At 36.8% G+C, this 21,869-nt stretch overlaps 2 protein-coding genes across 2 annotated transcripts; one reads left to right on the forward strand and one right to left on the reverse strand.

The window, feature by feature from the left end:
• Positions 1–2,061: 2,061 nt before the first annotated feature.
• On the forward strand, positions 2,062–6,552 carry LOC129887948 (zinc finger CCCH domain-containing protein 17-like). The gene is made up of 3 exons (XM_055963207.1): positions 2,062–2,459; positions 4,161–4,271; positions 4,429–6,552. The coding sequence occupies exons 1-3, from the start codon at positions 2,316–2,318 to the stop codon at positions 6,286–6,288; spliced, it is 2,115 nt and encodes a 704-aa protein (XP_055819182.1). The 5' UTR covers positions 2,062–2,315; the 3' UTR covers positions 6,289–6,552.
• Positions 6,553–7,215: 663 nt separating this feature from the next.
• LOC129887949 (uncharacterized) lies at positions 7,216–21,869 on the reverse strand. Its single transcript, XM_055963208.1, has 6 exons — positions 21,621–21,869; positions 20,700–20,844; positions 19,896–20,498; positions 8,649–9,138; positions 8,151–8,232; positions 7,216–7,659 (listed from the first exon to the last, which is right to left on the reverse strand). Exons 1-6 carry the CDS (start codon positions 21,654–21,656, stop codon positions 7,456–7,458), a joined length of 1,560 nt encoding a protein of 519 aa, XP_055819183.1. The 5' UTR covers positions 21,657–21,869; the 3' UTR covers positions 7,216–7,455.

Consider the following 21,869-nt stretch of genomic DNA (forward strand, 5'->3'; position numbering starts at 1 on the left):
AATATGATATTATCTTATCGGTTTTCCGATTTGATAATTATTCAAAATATTTTTTTCCCTCTATGTAACAAAAAAGTTTTGGTCCAAATATCTTTAAATTGAACAACATAAATAGTAAAATGATGTGACAACTTTGACACATAAGTTATGCTAAATCAATGATTTCATGCTAGAGTGATATGAATATGTTATGTTGAATTGCTCATAAATTACATCGGATGATCTTAATTTTAGAGCTATAAATAAAAATAAAAAACATAAATTTCAAAATAATGACATGCAAGTCATAACAAATCAATCGAATTTTATGTTATATCCAACTTAATTATTTTATTGGATAACTTACAAACTTTATAGACTTGTCATGAAACCATGAATATTACAATGCCAAATCATGAACCCTAATTTAGTGGCTGATTCTTTTATTCATTTTTTTTTGTGTGTGCGCATGTAATAGCAAAGTCTATTTCTTTGAACTTCTACTTATTTTTAGTCCATAACTAATTTTTCTAGTCTTTTAAAAAAGAAATGATAGAAAATAATTTAATTTTAATTTTGTATTCCATTTAAGAAACTAATTTTGTATCCCATTTAAGAAACTTGTACAAAAGAGCCATGACATTTTGATAAATACATATTGCATCATTTATAAACAATTTAACAAAATAAAAGAATGAAAATTATACTAAATTTATGACATACTCTTGAGTAATTTAAATTTGCATAAAAACTACAAGGGGTCAAATTGGTTGATCAAAAGATTTTTTAAACAATAATTTTAAGTTAAACTCTCTCCATGCTTTCTTAATGTAGCTTATAGCACAAGGGTCTTATTTAGTGCAGATTATTTCTCTTGTGATATTTGCATGCTAGTACATTGAAACGAGATTTACCTTATGGTTATACAAAAAATAACAACTATGAATTTTCTTATCATAATTTTTTTTTTACATAAAACGTCACTTACAGTAAAACACTTCATTCACAAGACTTAAATAGGAGATTATAAAGTATTTACTATTTTATTACTATCTTTGATTATTACGACGAAAACACGATTTATCAAACGGTGTGTCAATTGACATCTTTTTGCTCATAAATAATATAGAATTAATAGGATAGAAGATTAGTGGCTAATCATTATTGCCTAATTTGTTTTCTTATATAGATATTATTGTTATTATAATTCTCATACTATTTTGTTTTTCAATTTTATTACTTTTTTTTCTGATTATCATATTATTTACTGTTGCTATTATTTTCTACCTGACTTCTCCGTTGTTGTATTTTATTTTCATACCTAATTTTGATATTTAATTTAATTGAATGTCTATAGAAAATAATTTCTCTATTTTTACAAAATAAGGTAAGTTTGTAAGTTCGCTTATACATCAGCCTAGGACTGTTCAAAATCGAAATGAAATCGATATTTCGAATCGAAAAAAAATTATTGATTTATCGGTAATGGTTATTGATTTAGCAGTTTCGATATGATTTTTTATTTTTTTATTATTGAATTATCGGTTCTAACAGTTTGAGGTTTTTTCTTAACAAATTAATCAATAACCTAATAGTAAATTATATTTATACCATCTGGTATACAAAGTCCTTGACTTAGAGTTAAATTTCAAGTCTTTGAGTTAGGGTTAAGTTTCATACTTTTATTTCTGGTTGTCTTAAAGTTTTGATTATTCTACGATGTGTCCATATTTGCTTTTAGACAAGATGCAATCTATCAATTTATGTGCATAGTTCATTTGGTTTGTCACCTTATTTCTAAGTAATTTTTAATGATTTTTTTGTGTCAATACGATTAAGTCGATAACCGAATGATCAATAACCGATAAATCGATAAGTCAATATCTTAATATTTCTATAATAATTTAGTATGCCTGCAAACTAACAACTGATAAGTCGAATCGATCAACTTTAAAGTCAAACCGAACCAAACTAATGCATATACAATCCTACAGTAACCTTCTGATACTCCACTTATAGAATTACACCGGAGTATTTTGTTGTATCTATTTGTTGTATCTATTTGTTGTTTATAGAAACAACAAAAGGAAGTTAAACAATGATATTAAAAGCCTCTCTTCTCACACACACACTGTGCAGCAGGGGTTACCCTCATCTTCTCTTCTCCTCTCTTTCACAAACCCTTGCAAATTCAGATTTTTCATCTGATTTTTATATATATATATATATATATACACATTGTACCGGAGCTGCCACCGGAAACCCTAGATCCACCGTCAAAGATTTTCTTGAAAAGGATCTATCTAGTTTTCATCGAAAGAAACCCAACATCAATTATGGTTGGCCCTACGCCGCCGCCGCCACCGACAGAGGTACCGGCAACGGCAACGGCAAAAGTTCAATTATCAGCTGAAGAAGAAGCTCTCAAGAGTAACACCGATTGCGTCTATTTTCTTGCTTCTCCTCTCACATGTAAAAAGGTTTAATCTTTTCGTTCTTAATTATCGATCGAGTGTTGTTTTATTTTCAGAATTATTTGAATTTGATGCCCTTTATGTTTTTTCTTGATTTGTTCAAGGATCTGTGTTGCAAGAGATAAAGATTGTGTTTTTAATCTTTTCTTTCCCGTTAATTTCAAGATGATTTTTGTGTAATCGGTAAACCTTTTTGTTTTGGCGGCTGTGGTTTTGAGGAAATCTTAGTAGTTCAATTGGTTGAGTACATGAACTTTCACGTTGTTGGTGAGGATTCGATTCCCCCACCTTGTAATCCCCTCCTCATTTCCCCTTTCTCTACCCTTATTTCATGATTCTGTCAGTTTAAAGCTTAAAAGAATCTTGATTTTATAAAGTGAATTTGTTTTAGCAACTTCTTTACATGATTAAGGTTTTGAGGTATATACCTGTAGTTCTCCCAGTAAGAATTGTCTGAAGCTTGTCCATAGTTCTGTGCAAACTATTGATTCTTTTTCAAGTCATCATTTGTTACTGGCTTAGCTCTTCATTTTAAATTTCTGCAATGCTTATATGGTTGTCGAGGGTCTATTGGAAACGGTCTCTCTATCTCCGAAAGGTAGGGGTAAGGCTGTGTATACGCCACCCTCCCAGACCCTACTTGTGGTATTACATTGGGTATGTTGTTGGGATTACACCTTGTCTGGTTGCGATCCTAAAACCATCTATTACATGGTGTGATTGACCTTCTGTTGGAATGTTTAGGTTTCTGTTAGGTATTAGGAGCTTGATTTTTACTTTTAATAGGAATTTGTTTTGTTTCTGTCGCTTTTATGATGGTTTTATCAAACTGGATTGAGTCAATCTTGGAGCAAGTTTAAAGTTGGCGATTTCAATAGCGACAATAAGTGCATTGGTTCATGAACACGTATAATGCTATACGGATCACGGGCAATCACATTTGTCTTTATCTTCTTTGTCGGGATGTTTTGCATATGAATCTATTGGTTGTGTGTATGCGTAATCCCTCTTATCATGTTAGACAAAGTTAATCGATGCAACACGTGCAACTACCGAAATTGTTTCTCATTTATTTCTCTTTTCGTAACTATTTGGTAAAAACCACTTGTGTACAAATGCGTTTAGCATCTTTCTTTATTACAGGATCTCTGTTCCTCTGTGTGTGAATACATGTATGGTGGATTTCTCCACACTATAAAATGTTCTAAAGGGCCGTACTTTACATGGATTAAATAAATAATCTCGGTAACAAAATTCAGGATTATATATCCCACATTTGATTGGATTTTTGTTTCCAATATAAGCAACACCGGGGTTATTTTTTACCAGGATTCAACATGGATTTTAATACCGGATTAGCAAACCATGGATAAAACAGCTACCGACCAAAGTATCCTTGGTTACCTTTTACTTTTTTCCTATTTACTTAAAAATATGGGTAAAAATGTAAACAGAACTTTATCCAACTTAAAACCAGACACATGTTTTGCGTTATACACCTTATATCTCATTTTCAATGCAATGAACCAAACTTCATCAAAAAAAAAGATGCGTTTAATAATCCAGGGATTATTAATCCCAATATTACATGTGGGCTTTATAATCCTGGCATAACTTTGTATATGAACTAAACGATCCTTAATGAACTAATTTACATCTATGGATCTAGAAGTACTCTTACTGATGGTTCAATTTTTTTGTTAACAGGGAAGCGAGTGTGAGTACCGCCATAGTGACATGGCTCGGCTTAATCCAAGGGATTGCTGGTTCTGGTTGAATGGAAACTGCTTAAACCCAAAGTGTGCATTCCGACACCCTGTGAGTTATTTCTTTCTCAAACTGCTCTAGTTTCTTATCATCTCCGTGCTATAAATATGCAAAGTTCCTTGTCTTCATGTACATATGGAGTTTCTACTTTTACTAGCAGACGTATATTGCTCTGTATTTCAATTGATTATTAACCTTTTCCTTGCAGCCTCTTGATGGTTTTTTGGAAGCTCAAGTTCCAACTGCTATGGGATTTTCTGCAACTCCCGTGGTATCTGTTGCACCTATGCCACAGGTTCCATATGCTTCTAATAAACAAGCCGTGCCCTGCATATTTTTCCAGCAAGGGATTTGTCGAAAAGGTGATAAGTGTGGATTCATGCATGCACCAAGCTTTGTATCTAACAAACCTACACAACCTCCAGTGTCTGCTGCATCTAGTGAAACTTCAACTGTTAAGAAGGCATTTGGTGGGGTTGAAAAGTCTCTGCAAGGCCCAAAACTTTCACAAACAAATACTCTGAAGCCTGGTGAACTACCTAACCCTGTGGCAAAACTTGAAAATCATCTGACTAAGAGAGATAATACCTTTGATAAGAGGTTACTGCCACCAAATTCTATCATAAACAAAGAGCACGCCAGGTACAAGCCAACAAGTGCACCTCCAACCAATGGCAATCCTCTCAGTGGCCCCAACAGAATACTGCATCCGGTTGGGATCTATGATCACAGCATGCAATACAAGGATGATGAAATTTCAAGGGAGCCTTCTCCTGGTTTTGATGTTCTTGTGGATGATGAGCTCAGAGGTTCAGATTATTATCATGATGAAGATCATTATGGTGGAAGAAGGGAAAATGGGGGGAATGAATATGACATGGGCGATTCGGCTGATTATGATTCAGTGGCAGATATTGGCCGAGATATGTACCGGGATGTGCATGGATATGACTCATATGACAGGCTTCAGGGTCGCCATGCTTGGGAGCAGCATATAGCTTCTTCTGAGAGAAGAATACCAGGTGGATCAGCTCATCCTGAAAGGAGACGCTATGGTACAGTAGCTAGCCCTGAACATGTTGAAATGTCAGATCTGAGACATCGGTTATCGAAGCATAGGAGGGGTAATGGTTTGAAATCTGTTATTGGTCATGACTTTTCAAGTGAAAATCATGTTGAAGATCATCGAGCCAACAAGAGCTCTAGGAGGGATGTGCACTATTTACCTTCACATGATAGTTCTCTTAGTGGTCGCCTTCGAGGAAGAATAAAGCTTCCAGTTCGGTCATCTTCTCCAGCTGATAGGGCTGAATTACGGTTGGATAGGGCTAGAGACCGTGGCAGATTGTCTTCAGAAAGGGCACAGCCGTACTCTCACCAAGGAAGGCCTCGAGACAGAATAAAGGGAAGACTGCAAGAGGATCTCAATAATGATGGCAGAAACAACAGAGTTCCTCATCTAAGAAGAGATATAATAAATGTCAATAATTCTGACTTCTTGCGTCCTAAAAGTCTCGCAGAACTTAAAGGTAGGAAAACTGCTGAGAGCAATGAGCAACAACCCCTAGGAAAACGGAAGTTCCAAAAGCTTGATAGCGGGGAGGATTTATCATTTGAAGGACCAATGCCTTTAAAAGAGATTCTGAAAAGGAAAAGAGGGGGTGAAGGTGGCATGTCCTCTGGTGGGAGTGAAGAGGATCAAAATGAAAGAAAACACCAGACAGAAAGGACTTCCATGACTGCAGGGAATGTGGATTTTCCTTCTGCTGTCACCAAGAATGGATCTGACCTTCCAATTCAGGAGGAAGAATCTAAGTTTGTACCCAAATCAGTGGATTACCAATCTCCTTTGCACCGCAGTGAAAATGAATTCGAAGCTGAAGAAGAAATGGTTGTGGAAGGAGCAGACGCTCAAGACCACAAAGGCTATGATCAGAGGGATGGACATGATGATGACTATGAGCCGGCTGAAGGTGAAGATTACAACTTCGACGAAGGTGACCCCGATGATGAATTCTTGGATGAAGATGATGACGACTTTGCAAAGAAGTTGGGCATTGTTCACTAATAAACGTCGGGAGATTCATTTGCTCTAGCTGTATTTGTTTTCTATACATCTGTGAGCTCTTTTTAGGTTCAATGCGCATATTTAAGTAGGGAAACAAACTCTTTTTTTTCTTTAGAAACTTTTTTTCTCATGTATTGAACTCTGTGACTGGATGGATAATTTTCCACCAGCTAGTTGCTGGGGAGTTAGGTTTGCCCAAAAGGGTCAAGACTGTATGTAACCTTTTAGAGTGTTAAACAGAAAGTGCATTTGCAGCTTTTGCTATATCCTGTCCTCAAGTTGCTGGATCAGTTTAGCTTAACTGGAATTTCCCTTGCATAGTGACTAGGGTGATTTTCACAAATAAGTTAATATTTGCCTTGCCACAAGTCCTATCGACTTTGGGACTTAACTGTTCACAAGTCTTGACGGACCATTAGAATTTCTAATGGAGAAGCGGAGATTTGCCTTGCCACAAGTCTTGGTGAATCATAAGGACATTATTACAATTTTTTACACAAATTCTGATGTATCATTAAGAGTAGTTGCACAAAGATGGTCTAAATTTACAATTTGTTTTAAAATGGGAACAAGAATCCTTAAAAAGGACACCCAACAAAAATTCTTGACAGGAAAGTGGGGATTGGGCTCTAATTATAATGAAGCCTACTCATTACTGGGCCAATAGTAATTGGGCCTTACTATCCTATACATTATCAAAGTAAAACTTTATTCATTCCCCATACATAAAACCCTTCAGGTGTGTAAGGTTTACGCAAACTTTACTCCTACCTTTGTAAGGTACTGAAGTTTTCGCTAGACCCTTGACTCAAAAGAAAAGTCATCGAAACAAGGTATCAAGAAAATATGACAGAAAAATACAAAGTAAATGAGACAACGGATAATGCTACACATTACTGAATAAGAGACTACACAAAATACTAAATCCATGGACAAGAACTTCGAATTAATAAGCTTGGAGGAACCCTTCATTAATCAAATCACAATTGGTCATAGTAGAATGCCTGAACTTCAACTTCCATTGATCAACAATTACATTTAAAGTGGCCAACCAGTTGAGTTTGTACAAGAGCTTCAAGCATACACAATGCCAGTGTCCAACTTCACAATACTAGCTTAGTCAAAAAGCAAAAATATACAGAACATTTTATAGTGATTTGTAGCTCTTCAGAAGCACCAGCGGCAGCAGGAGAATGAGCGTGGTAAACGGCCAGTTTTACGAATGTATTCTGCTTGCTTCTCTATTTTTACAGCATGTTTGTTTCTCCTGGCTTCTGCTGCTGCCAGTTTCTCTTCAGCTTTGTACCTCACAGCAGTTAGCTTGTTCATTAGCTTGTCTTGTGCTCGTGCCTTCATCTTTTCCACCTCCACCTGAAAGCAAAAAATGTTTAGTTTGCGAAAAGTTTCTCTTCGGCTTTATGAGGCACACTTTCCTTCTTAGTTTGTCCAAAAAATAATTTTATCTTTCTATAATTAGAAACAAAACTTTAAAATTCACCTTTAACCCTTAATGAAATGATTTATAGCGACACGAATGTCTAAGGCTTGTTTTAGACCTACAAATTTCAAAATTCTTCCTTTCTTTCTTAAACTTTGTGCTTAGTCAAACGGTGTCACATAAATTGGACTGGAGGGAGTATTATTTATCCAAAGAATTACATAAGAGGATGTGAAAAGCAGGTCTAATTTTATCGTTTTCAATAATTTGCACTAAATCACAAAACAAATAAAAAACATGCAAGGTCAAAAGAGAAACCCCATAAGTCATCTACTTCTGGTGCAGAGAGCTTTAGAAGTGAATTTTATACTATGTAGATGGCTGAGCTAGAAGCATGATACTTGATAGCGCAAAAGATAATTACCTCAATTTTCCTCATCTCAGCTTCTGTCTTTGCTTCTTGATGATTTTCCCATGCTTGTATCTTGATTTCTTCTCGTTTAAACCTGGATAAAGATAACCAGCAAGTCATACACTATGTAGCAAATTGAAAGAAGCAATTTAATAGAAAACCCAAATAAGCTTCCATTGAGAATCAACATTTATCAACTAATTGTTGGTTCTTGTTTTTTTCTCTCTTTGGATAAATAAGCTTTCATTAGATGCTCCAGAGCATACATAAAGAGCACGCACCCGTCATCATGAAGAATGAAGTGCAGCAGAGGCTGGCGAGCATCTTAGGGATAACTACAAACTTGAATAAGCTAGCAAATCTTTCTTTTAAATATATAACAGGATCAATATCATTAATGAGGCTCCAAGGAGGTCCCATGAATAACCTAGCTTGACTTGTAGCTATATTCTAAACCTCAACCAAAAGGCTCAAGAACTAAAATAAGATTTCTAATTTCCCGGAAATTACCTGGCCAAGTACTTCGCTTTCTCTGCATCCTCCCAAGCAGCTGCACGTGACTCAGTGACAGTTGTATTTTGTTGGCCTTGCTTATCAGTTTTTAGCAAGCTGGATGCATTTCTATCCTCACCATCTTTGCTAGCCCAGGCAGCTATATTCATTTTACCAAGTTTAGTTCCAAGTGCCATGATTTCTCTTCGAGTTTTCATCTGTAATTCCTGGTCAGACAACTCATTTGTGCAAGCATCCAAATTAGCATTTGAAGGACGAAAAGGAGAGGAAGCTGGTGCAGCTCCTGGAGTTGATGGCCGAGAAGAAGTTGGGCTGCGAGTTGGTGTTGTTGCTCTCACAGGTGTCCCTGTCCTGGAAGGTTCCTGGCTTGCAATTGGAGTCATTTCCGTGCCCATATCTCGCATCGAGACTGACCTTGCAGTCGATGGTGGGGGGATAACAGTTGCACTATGTATAGAAACAGACGAATCATGACGGCTCAGATTTACTGCAAAAATATATAGTCGTTTATAATCTTGCATCCAAAAGTTCATCATATTTCAATAATTTACTGTGGACGATCATGAATCAAGTAAGAGGTAAAGGCACCATAAAGCTTAAGTTCCATGCTTATAGAAAAAATTTACAGTTGTTGTATAGAAGTATTTAATCACCTGCACATTCATATATGTAGGAAATCTTCCATCTTATATGTGTTTTGAGCATGTGTACAAGTGACCATATAGGAATATCTGTATAACTAGGCCTCATGAACATCCATTTTGACTCTAATACAGATACATCACATTTCAATTTTTAGATTTAACTTTAGAACTAATGCAAGAAAGACAAACCGAAACAATTGTGTTAAAGGAGATACAAGTAATGATCTACAAAGAGAAATACGACAAAAAAATTCATCCCCCGAATCTATTAAAAATCTCAATAAATATCAGGCAACCGAACAACTCCCAGATCCAACAATAAGGAACCCAAATGCAGGAATGAAATCCAACAGGAACATTCCAATGATAACACCCCTCACTTAAACAGATCCATGAATATAATAATATGGAAATGTAAGGGAGGGAATGGTCCTGACTTTAGAAGAAATTTTAGATCACTATTGGGATTGGCGTAAACCACCGCTAGTAGCCTTGCTGGAAACAAAAATGCAGGATTTCCAAGTGATCTAAAAAAATGGTGATCCAGCATTTTTGTTTCTAGCAAGGATACCAGCGGTGGTTTATGCTAATCCAACAATGACCTAAAATTTCTTTTAAAGTCAAGACCATTCCATATTATTATATTCATGGATTTGTTTAAGTGGGGGGGGGTGTAATCATTGGAATGTTCTTGGTGGATTTCTTCCCTGCATTCAGCTTCCTTACAGTTGTATTCATTACTAAAACATAGTTCCCTATTTTAGACTTGCCCGGTCACATGATATCTATTGAGCTTTTTAATAGATTCGGAGGACATATAATGATGAATTTCTCGTTGTAGATCGTTACTTTTATCTCCGTTAACACAATTATTTTGGTTCTTGCATTAGTTCTACAGTTTCTTCTATTTCCTATTTCCTGTGTGTTCGTAGTCACTGGTCATAATGGAACTAGTTTTATGGGTGGGTGTACCTAAGATGAGGAATCTAAGTTATTTTGCACCTAAGCTCTCCATTGATCCCCTAGTTGGAAACAAAACCGCAGTTCCCTGTGCTAGTCCTATCATTTGCCAGTGATGGTACAAGGGGCCCTATATCTTGGATGTTCAGGTAACCTGGTGGGGGGTTGTCGCTGCCTTTGGATGGGTTTGGTGCATGGGATTGTACATTGGTGTCTCCCATGTTGGAATGTGAAAGATCGGTAAACCCAGGAGCTGGTAGTTCATTGGTGGCTGAAGGGTTGTCGACATCCATAGATGGATGTTGTAAGTCTCCATGTCTCTCCTCATCCCCTCCGACACAATTTGAGCTTTGACGGAAGGATTTTGTATCAATAGCATCATTTCTTGATTTTCCATCAAGAAATGCAGTGTTAGAGAGTGGCCTTGGAGATCCATTTTGACCCAAGATGATGGATATTGGCAGCATCATGTATATGGTGGTTGCCCCCTCACAGCCAAACTGTCTACTGGTATTAAGGGAATTTGGAGGGAAAGTGAAGTTTGTTTGGTTTAGATTCATGGTTGATTGAGTGGATAGAGAAGAGATGTTCGCTTTTGTCAGAGATGAAATTGTATGGGTCTTCTGGTCATTGATATTTAAGGAAGGTAAATCTATTGTGATAGACTTTATGAGAATAGAAGTATTTTAATCCTTCTACTCCTAGTTCCAACATCCTAGGAATATTAAAAACTACTTCTATTCCCATAAATTCTATCACAATCGATTTGCCTCCTTTAAATATCAATGACCAGAAGAACCCATACGATCTCATCTCCGACAAAAGCAAACAACCTCTTCTCCACCCACTCAATCAACCATGAATCCAAACCAAACAAACTTCACTTTTCCCGCCAATTACTTTAATACCAGTGGACAGATTGGCTGTGGGGGGCAACCCCCATCTACATGGTGCCGCCAATACTGGGTCTCCAAGGCCACTCTCTAATACCGCATGTCTTGATGGAGAATCAAGAAATGATGCTAGCGATACAAAATCCTTTCGTCAAAGCTCAAATTGTGTCGGAGGGGATGAGGAGAGACATGGAGACTTACAACAACCATCTATGGATGTCGACAACCGTTCAGCCATCAATAAACTATCAGCTCCTGGGGTTATCGGTCTTTCACACTCCAACATGGGAGACACCAATGTACACTCACATGCACCAAACCCATCCAATGGCAACGACAACACCCCTCACCAGGCTACCCGAACATCCAAGACATAGACCCCTTGTACTATCATTGGCAAATCCAGGGACTAGTGCAGGGAACTGGGGGGTTTTCTTCCCAACTACAGGACATGTGAGATCAATGGAAAGCACAGGAGCTCAGATACAAAACAACGTAGCCTCATCATCTCAGGTACACCCTCCTGTAAAACTAGTTCCTTTACGACCCATGAATACGAACACCCAGGAAATAGAAGAAGCTTTATAACTAATGTAAGAAACAAGAACCGAAATAACTGTGTTAAAGGAGATAAAAGTATTGGATCTACAAAGAGAAACACGACAAGAAATTCATCTTTATCTGTTCCCCAAATCTATTAAAAAGGCTCAATAGATATCAGACGGTTGTACAACTCTCAGCTCCAACAGTAAGGAACCCAAATGCGGGGATGAAATGCAACATGAGCATTCCAATGATAACACCTCTCACTTAAGCAGGTCCTTGCATACCATAATATGGAACAGTAGGGGAGGGAATGGTCTTGACTTTAGAAGAAATTTTAGATCACCGATGGATTGGCTTAAACCACCGTTGGTAGCCTTGCTAGAAATAAAAATGCAGGATCACCATGTTCCCTGTTATCTAAAACTTGATGATCTTGCATTTTTGAATCCAGCAAGGCTAGCAGCGGTGGTTTATGCCAATCCAACAGTGATCTAAAATTTGTTTTTAAGTCAGGGCCATTCCCTTCCCTACAGTTTCATATTATTATACTCGTGGATTTGTTTAAGTAGGGATGTTATCATTAAAATGTTCTAGTTGGATTTCATCCCTGCATTTAGGTTACTTAATGTTGGATTCATTACTAAAACATAGTTCCTAATCTGAGACTCTTACGGTCACCTGATATCTATTGAGGTTTTTAAAAGATTCGGGGGACAGATGAGGATGAATTTTTTGTCGCATTTCTCTTTCTAGATCATTACTTTTATCTCCTTTAACACAGTTATTTCAGTTCTTGCATTAATTCTAAAGTTTCTTCTATTTCTTGTGTGTTCGTAGTCACTGGTCATAATGTTACTAGTTTTACAGGGGGTGTACCTAAGATGACGAGGCTACATTGTTTTGAATCTAAGCTCTCCATTGATTCTGTAGTTGGGAAGAAAGCCCCAGTTGGCAAATGCAGGGAACTGGTAAACCCATCCAATGGCAGCGAACACTCCCATGCACCAAACCCATCCAATGGCAGCGACAACACCCCCACCAGTCTATCCAAACATCAAAGACACAGACCCCTTGTACCATCACTGGCAAATGCAGGGAACTGGAGTTTTCTTCCTAACTACAGGACAGGCGGGATCAATGAAGGGCACTGGAGCTCAGATGCAAAACAACATAACCTCATCATCTCAAGTACACCCCAAGTAAAACCAGTTCCATCATGACCAGTGAATACGAACAAGCAGGAAATAGAAGAAGCTTTAGAACTAATGTAAGAAACAAGAACCAAAATAGATGTGTTAAAGGAGATAAAAGTAATGATCTACAAAGAAAAATAAGACGAAATTCATCCTTATTTGTTGCTCGAACCTATTAAAAAGCTCAATAGATATCAGGCGACCGTATAACTCTCAGATCCAACAGTAAGGAACCTGAATGCGGGGAAGAAATCCAACAGGAACATTCCAATGATAACACCCCTCACTTAAACAGATCCATGAATATAATAATATGGAACTGGAGGGGAGCGAATGGTAAGAAAGTTTAGATCATTAATTGATTGGCATAAACAACAGCTGGTAGCCTTGCTGGAAACAAAAATGCAGGGTCACTTATACATTTTATCTTTATTTCCGGTCAATTACATAGAGATGTACTAGGTGTCTGTCTGTCAAGAGATGAGTTCTCAAGAGATATTCTGCTACTACCATAGGAAGTTGACTATAAATTTAAAGTTTGGTTTTCAGCATGAAGCAAACCTAACTAATTAGGTTACATCGAAGGTACAAACTCACTTATAACAATGTTTGAGAAGCAATAATTAAGATATTCTAGCAGGTGATTTCACCTCCTTTCACTTTGAACCAAAATGCTCTTCAAAGATTAGGGGTCTTGCTGGTAACGTTCTTATAATACAAATTCAGTAAGGAACTATCTTCGGGATGGAGGAGTTGTGAATATGCTCTGGAATTAAGTAATAAGAAGGGCCTTGGACTTAAGTTCAAAGTTCCTATTTCCAGCATAGGGGCCATAGGTTGCTTATAGATTTCATCTTTATTTATTGAGCTTTATAAAAGATTCGGAGGACAGATAAGGATGAATTTCTTGTCGTATTTCTCTTTGTAGATCATTACGTTTATCTCCTTTAACACAATTATTTCGGTTCTTGTTTCTTGCATTAGTTCGAAAGTTTCTTCTATTTCCTGTGTGTTCATATTCACAGGTCATAATAAAACTAGTTTCACATGGGGTGTACATGAGATGAGGAGGCTACATTGTTTTGCATCTATTGTGATAGAATTTATTGAGTGTAGATTAGCATTTATTGTAGTTTAATCTTTCTACTCCTAGCTCTAACATCTTAAGAATATTAAAAACTATAATAAATACTACTTTTATCTCATAAATTCTATCACAATAGATGTGCCTCCTTTAAAAATCAATGACCAAAAGACTCATACGATCTCATCTCCGACAAAAGTGAACAACTTCTTCTCTACCCACACAATCAACCATGAATCCAAACCAAACAAACTTCACTTCCCCACCAATTCCCTTAATACCAGTGGACGGATTGGCTGCGGGGGCAACCCTGCCAATACCCATCATCTTGAGTCAAAATGGGTCTCCAAGGCCACTCTCTAACATTGCATGTCCTGATGGAGAATCAAGAAATGATGTTAGTGATACAAAATTATTCCGTCATAGCTAAAATTGTGCTGGAGAGCCATGGAGACTTACAACAGCTATATATGGATGTCGACAGCCACCAATGAACTACCAACTCCTGGGATTACCGTTCATTCACATTCCAACAGGGGAGACACTACTGTACACTCCCATGCACCAAACCCATCCAATGGCAGCGACAACACCCCCACCAGAACATCAAAGACATAGACCCCTTGTACCATCACTGGCAAATGCAGGGAACTGGAGTTTTCTTCCCAACTACAGGGCAGGTGGGATCAATGAAGAGCATCTCAAGTACACCCCTAGTAAAACTAGTTCCATCACGACCAGTGAATACGAACACGCAGGAAATAGAAGAAGCTTTAGAACTAATGTAAGAAACAAGAACCAAAATAGATGTGTTAAAGGAGATAAAAGTAATGATCTACAAAGAGAAATATGACAAGAAATTCATCCTTATTTGTCACCCGAACCTATTAAAAAGCTCAATAGCTATTAGGCGACCATAAGGAACCCGAATGCAGGGACGAAATCCAACAAGAACATTCTAATGATAACACCCCTCACTTGAACAGATCCATGAATATAATAATATGGAACTGTAGGGGAGGGAATGGTCCTGACTTTAGAAGAAATTTTAGGTCACTATTGGATTGGTGAAAACCACAGCTAGTAGCCTTGCTGGAACAAAAATGCAGGATTTCCAAGTGATCTAAAATTTGGTGATCCATCATTTTTGTTTCTAGCAAGGATACCAGTGGTGGTTTATGCTAATCCAAGAATGACCTAAAATTTCTTTTAATGTCAGAACCATTCCCTCCTCTACCGCTCCATATCATTATATTCATGGAATTGTTTAAGTGGGGTTGTAATCATTGGAATATTCTTGTTGGATTTTTTCCCTGCATTCAGGTTCCTTACGGTTGGATTCATTACTAAAACATAGTTCCCTATCTAGGACTTGTACGGTCGCCTAATATCTACTGAGCTTTTTAATAAATTCGAGGAAAGGATAAGGATGAATTTTTTGTCGTATTTCTCTTTGTAGATCATTACTTTTATCTCCTTTAACACAATTATTTCAGTTCTTGTTTCTTGCATTAGTTCTAAAGTTTCTTCTATTTCTTGTGTGTTCGTATTCACTGGTCATAATGAAACTAATTTTATAGGGGGTGTACCTAAGATGAGGAGGCTACGTTATTTTGCATCTAAGCTCTTGTGCTCTCCATTGATCCTACTTGTCCCGTAGGTGGAAAGAAAACCGCAGTTCCCTGTGCTAGTCTCTGCATTTGCCAGTGATGGTACAAAGGGTCTATGTCTTGGATGATCGGGTAGCCTGGTGAGGGGTGTTGTCATTGCCATTGGATGGGTTTGGTGCATAGTTCACATTGGTGTCTCCTATCTTGGAATGTGAAATAACAGTAACCCCATGAGTTGGTAGTTCATTGGTGGCGGAAGGGTTGTCAACATCCATAGATGGTTGTTGTAAGTCTCCATGACTCACCTCATCCCCTCCGACACAATATGAGTTGTGACGAAAGGATTTTGTATCACTAGCATCATTTCTTGATTCTCCATCAAGACATGCACTGTTAAAGGATGGCCTTGGAGACCTATTTCGACCCAAGATGATGAGTACTTGTTGGGTACTGGTGGCGTCATGTAGATGGGGCTTGCCCCCACAGCCAATCTATCCACTGGTATTAAGGGAATTGGTGGGAAAGTGAAGTTTGTTTGGTCTGGATTCATGGTTGATTGAGTGGGTAGAGAAGAGGTTGTTAGCTTTTGGCGGAGATGAGATCGTATGGTTCTTCTGATCATTGATATTTAAAGGACGCAAATCTATTGTGATAGAATTTGTGGGAATAGAAATAGAATTTATTGTACTTTTTAATATTCTTGGGATGTTGGAACTACGAGTAGAAGGATTAACCGCTTGAACTAGTAATATTTATTGTAGTTATGTTGTTCTGACATAATGAAATAATAAAAGAGAGAAAAGGACCAACTATCAGATAGAAGAACATCACCATTCATGTAATGACTACATCTTGTACATAACTAGGATAACGGCCTCAGTTTTTGATAAAAAATTTCATGAAAAAGATAACATTTGTCATTTTGTATTCATATAGTGCAGCAAGTATATCAAGTTGTAGAACTTAGGGGCCGTTTGGTAGCTGGTTAGAGTTATGCATGTATTAGTAACGGAAAAGGGTCATATTTGATGTTGTACTCTCACAAATAAGTCATATTTGCTCTTCGTTATGCTTTTTCAACATATTTGTCCTTTTCATCCAACTTTAAGGTCATATTTACCCCTACAACGTTAAATCCCCATGTCCTCAATATATTTGACCTTTTCTTCCAACTTTAGGGTCATATTTGCCCTTATACTTTTCAAAAAAAGGTTATCTTTACCTTATGGCATTAATCCTCATGCCCCACCTTAATTTTCTTATGTGATTTACGGGGCATATTTTTTTTAATTAAATTTATTGGCCCTATTACATGTCAACTTATAAGGTGCTCAAGGCGATTTCTTTTTTTGTACTTTTTCTTCGATGATTTTCTACCGGTAAATCCAAGTTGATAGTAACATATATAGGAAATAAACTTTGAATCAATTCATGAAATGCTAACTTTCTTCATTACGAATTTGCATGTGATTCGACAAACATGATCTGCGACACAAATGGAAGGCGTCTTAAAAGTAACGATGTGGAAATTTAGTGATCGTGAGTATTCTACTACGAAAAATTCTAGAGAGTACGTAGTAGTGATCGAAGTTTTCTAATTTGAGGTAATTATCTTTTTATAATAGTTGTAATTTTCTGATTTAGAAAAACAATGTAATAAATACAAACTGTTGGAACAACAATTTTCTATCGCAATAAAAGAAGTTAAATTTTAATTTGGACGAGATTTGAGTGGTGAAATCATATCCGCCATAGATAGGATGAAGTTTTTGAATTTTAATTTTTTAGTGGGTCAGATTAAAAGAGTTTAAATAAGTTAGTAAATTAATTGGGAAAAAATATGTCCCAGAGGATCCACATAGGATAATTAAGGTGAGACATGAGGATTTAACGTAGTAGGAATAAATATGATTCTTTTTTTAGAGTACAAGAGTAAATATGACCCCAAAGTTGGATGAAGAGGACAAATATGTTGAGGACATACGAATTTAACATTGTAGAGGTAAATGTGACCTTGTTTGAGCGTATAAGGGCCCATTATCCCCGAGTTTAGAAGGTTACTATTGGTCCAAAGGGCGGGTCACAGACAGATTTCTCGGTTATAAAAAAAAAAGACAAATATGACCCTAAAATTGAAAGAAAAAGGTAAATATATTGAGGACATAAGAATTTAACATCGTATGGGTAAATATGACCCTTTTTGAGAGTATAAGGGCAAATCTAACCCTAAAGTTGGATGAAAAGGGCAAATATGTTGAAGAAGTATAATGAAGGGAAAATATGACTTATTTGTGAGAGTACAAAAGCAAATATGATCCTTTTCCGTATAAGTAATGTAATGATTAGTTATGAGTGAATTTATGTATTATTTTATACAGCTATTAGTTATGTAAGGATTAGTTATTCATGTATTAGTTATTTCATTTTCTATCCTACATAAAACACTACATAGATTCCCTCATAACGTATACATGTATTAGTTATGCGGGTTTCTAAATTGTCAACCAAACATCATATTAATTTTATCCATAAATAACTTATTTCTTATCTACCTACCAAACGTCGTATAAGTTATACGAAAATTAATATATTAATAACTTGTTCCTTATCCCGCTACCAAACGACCCCTTAGTATTCAATCCAGTACTTATAAGACCTTAAGAGTGCCCCGGCACATCCACAATTGTTAGTAATTACAAGAGTCTCTTGGCATTCCCCTAATGCTAGATCTTATAGTTTCATACAACTAGGTCAACATACCTAGTGTAATCCCACAAGTGGGGTCAAGGGAGGGTAGGATGTACGTAGACCTTACCCTTACCTTTGTGGGGTAGGAAGATTGTTTCGATAGACCCTCAGCTCAAAAGAGAAGTTATTGAAGCATGGTTGCAAGAAGATACCAACTAAAGATAGTACAATCATACCTAAGAAAATCATGATAATTTTACTCACTTATTTGCTAATACTTTGTTGTCTAGCAGGCTCAAATAGTTATTGTAAGTGCCAAAGGAAGTTCAAGTGAGTCAAGAATAAGGAGAAAAAACGTATTTCCCCATCTTTCAGTGAGATGGCTTAACTTAGGAAATATAAACTGAAGATCAATCTGAAAATGAGCAGTTTCCATTCTCATGATGATAAAAGTCAAGACCCAAAAGTCCAAAAGTTACATGCATTTCCAATTACTGAAAGTATGAAGACTCCATGCAACTTCAGACTTATTAGTAACATTAAGGATCTAGTGCAGACTGCAAAGACGTTTACTAAATGATAACATATTCTGCCTCCCCCAATAGATTTTGTCTTGCTCTTTTTCGGCCACCCAATATTATCTACTTTCCTTAAAAGATACTTCCCTTTTATAATTCCTCCTTGATTACATTGGTACATATGCTTAATCATGCAATGCAGAGTTAAGAAGAGAAGTAAAGTTTGAGAAAAGAGAGATAGAGTTTAATGAAGAAATATATCAGCCTAGTGTAAAGAACTTAAAAAATAAATGAGTGTGTCAGCCTAATGTGAAGACTATAGTAATAAAAGCAAAAGTATGCAGCAATAAGGAGGTGTACTAGCACTTCTAGAAATGTTCAGCCGTGAGGCCAGCTAAATCTTCTATGTGTACCACCTTGCTGTCAACCATTGAATGTAGAATCTAAATCACAGGCTTTTACATTTTCAATAAGATTTCAGTTATTCTAGAACATTTGAATGCTTCAAGTATCAATACTTTTTTTTATCAGTACTCCAAGTATCTATATTTGTTTTGATAAACAACAACATACCCAGTGTAATCCCACAAGTGGGGTCTAGGGAGGGTAGGATGTACGCAGACCTTATCCCTACCTTTGTGGGGTAGAGAGGTTGTTTCCAATTGACCCTCGGCTCAAAAGGAATGTTATTGAAGCATATTTGTTTAGATATTCTCAACAATTATTAGACTAAACAATATTATGTGCATCATCCCATTAAGTAAACACAAATGTTCTTCAGTGCATGGAGGAAGCCAAGCATTAAAAATTGAATGCCAAATGAGACAACAACAACAACAACATACCCAGTATGACAAATGAGACGACTATTGAATATAATTGTGCAACCTCTAAATAGAACGTGCTTCACACAATAGAATGTAAACTATAGATGATAACAATATATTTATAAAAAGTACACTGAAATTAGCAATAATACTATTTCTCATTCTTGGACTCAATTTATATTAAGAGTAGACAGAAATCTTTTCCAGTCACATGTAAAGGGATTAAAGCTACAATGCAAGGTGTTGGTTGATAGGGTATGGCGCATCAAAATTAGTCTTACTTGCTGATTGTCCGATGGATTTTTCAATCATGAGCACTGGCTTAACATATGATTCAGCAATTGGGTGCGGCTCAGCTTCCCAACTCACGAACTTCTGAACTCCACTGTCCTTTGGTTGGCCTGAGTCTATCTGTTTTGTGTCAACAGGATCCTCATAAGGAACCAATCTTTGATCAGGAACCTCAACTACAACTTTTGTAGATTGTTGCCGATAGCCATATCCAGAATGACTAGTCTTGCGAGATCCAACAACTTGACTGCTCTGCCCAGTCTTCGGCCTATTAGATGTTGGGCTTGCTATCCATTTTTGTGCATCATCCCATTTGGAAGGGGCAGGTTTTGAGAAATGAGCTAGGGGCACTCTCTGTGCAGCCCGCTCAGCCTTTTGAAATTCAAAGAGCGGAGATAAAGTACCAAGACTATCGTTTACACTATCACAGTCCAAAATACTGTCATCTTGAGACCTAATTCTTGTATTAACCAAAGATTGATCTTTGATTCTCATGTCATTAATCATCTCCAATGACATTGAGGAATCAACTGCTAAGGAAGTAGAATTCTCAGGAACAACAGTTACATCTTTGCAATTCTCCAAATTACAACCTGGCAAGCGAAAAACAAGTACTTGCATTCAAACTAACATAGTGTGTAAACAAGCCAATAGCAGACTATGCTGGAAGAAGTTGATAATCAGGAAAATCAGTCTAATTTAAAAAAGGTAAGCACTAAAGCAAGAAATAAAGGTACTCCCCTAAGTACAAAATCTCATTGCGTAATATACAAAACATCAATAAATTACTATACCAGAGTCATGGATCTCAGGCAAATGGGATCTCAAGGACACAGTAGCATATTCAAGCTCTTGATCTTCTACTACGTCATCCCTTCCTTCTTGTTTTCTCTTCTTTTCTGCTCCCAACAGCATAGACCTCAGCTTCCTAGGAGACAGCTATAACAAAAGAAACAAAATGGAAGGAAAAAAAAAGCTTAATTTCCTAAAATAAGAAATGGGGTTTACATAGAAGGTGATAGCTCTGTATAACTGTGTGCAGATTCAATGGATCAAAAGTTGATTTCTTTTTCAAACAAAAGGGAATAATGCAAGAAGTAGAGAAAAACAAACAAAACCAACAAAACTAAAGTAGGAAAAGACCAAATGTGATGAAAACGAAATATCAATGTGTTGCTCTCTTACCCTTTTTTGGCCTTGAAAATTAAACCCACATTGGGGAAAGAGAAAAGGTGAAAAATTGCTTTCAACCCACCTCCAACTCAGAGAATGTGTGTTATACTTCAAGTCATCAAGTAGCAAAAAAGGTGCAAGCTCTTAGGGAGGGATTAAAAAAAAACCAGATCACTAAGCCAGTAAAGAACCAAATTAACAATTAAGCAGTACATAAGGCATCAGGGTTTAATACCCTTTACTGCATTGTCACTCACTCGGCAAAATTCTCAAGCTCAAAATGTCAATTTTTTATTGAAAATTGAAACCCCACATTGAGGAAAGGAAAACAAAAAGTTCTTTTTTTTGGCTTTCAACCCAGATCACAAAGGGGTTGCTCCGATAATAAGCACCCTCCACCTACAACCCTGAGATTGTTGCTCTTAGAGTCCGGATTAAAAGAAAAACCAGATCACAAAGCGAGTAAAGAAGCAAGAAATTAACAACTAGCGCATCTACTGTTACTCCCATTGTTAAGAACCTGCAAGATTAACAAGCTTTACCTGTAGATTTGTCTTGTCGATTCTTTCATACTCCATTTATGTTCATCCAATTAAAGGGCCCTGCTCCTTCTTCTTCTTCCCTTAACTTGTGATTTTAGGCCTGTGGGTGTGACAGTGTCTCTTTCTCTGAGAAAGTCTGAATCTTGTCGATATCCTAATGGACAAAAAGAGAAAGAACATTACATGTATTTATAAACCTTTATTTGTGCCTTTTTAATATACTGATCATAAATGTTTTCATTTGTATTG

The sequence above is a fragment of the Solanum dulcamara genome, chromosome 4 (genome assembly GCF_947179165.1).
Source record: "Solanum dulcamara chromosome 4, daSolDulc1.2, whole genome shotgun sequence".
NCBI lineage: Eukaryota > Viridiplantae > Streptophyta > Magnoliopsida > Solanales > Solanaceae > Solanum > Solanum dulcamara.

Excerpts from the sequence above, each read along its gene's own strand:
- LOC129887948 (XM_055963207.1), top strand. The coding sequence starts at position 2,316 with ATGGTTGGCCCTACGCCGCCGCCGCCACCGACAGAGGTACCGGCAACG. Across the intron at positions 2,460-4,160 it reads CTCCTCTCACATGTAAAAAG|GGAAGCGAGTGTGAGTACCG; the intron begins GTTTAATCTTTT and ends TTTTGTTAACAG. Across the intron at positions 4,272-4,428 it reads AGTGTGCATTCCGACACCCT|CCTCTTGATGGTTTTTTGGA; the intron begins GTGAGTTATTTC and ends TTTTCCTTGCAG.
- LOC129887949 (XM_055963208.1), bottom strand. The coding sequence starts at position 21,656 with ATGGAGTATGAAAGAATCGACAAGACAAATCTACAG. Across the intron at positions 20,499-20,699 it reads GCCTGAGATCCATGACTCTG|GTTGTAATTTGGAGAATTGC; the intron begins GTATAGTAATTT and ends TTCGCTTGCCAG. Across the intron at positions 7,660-8,150 it reads CTGAGATGAGGAAAATTGAG|GTGGAGGTGGAAAAGATGAA; the intron begins GTAATTATCTTT and ends TTTTGCTTTCAG.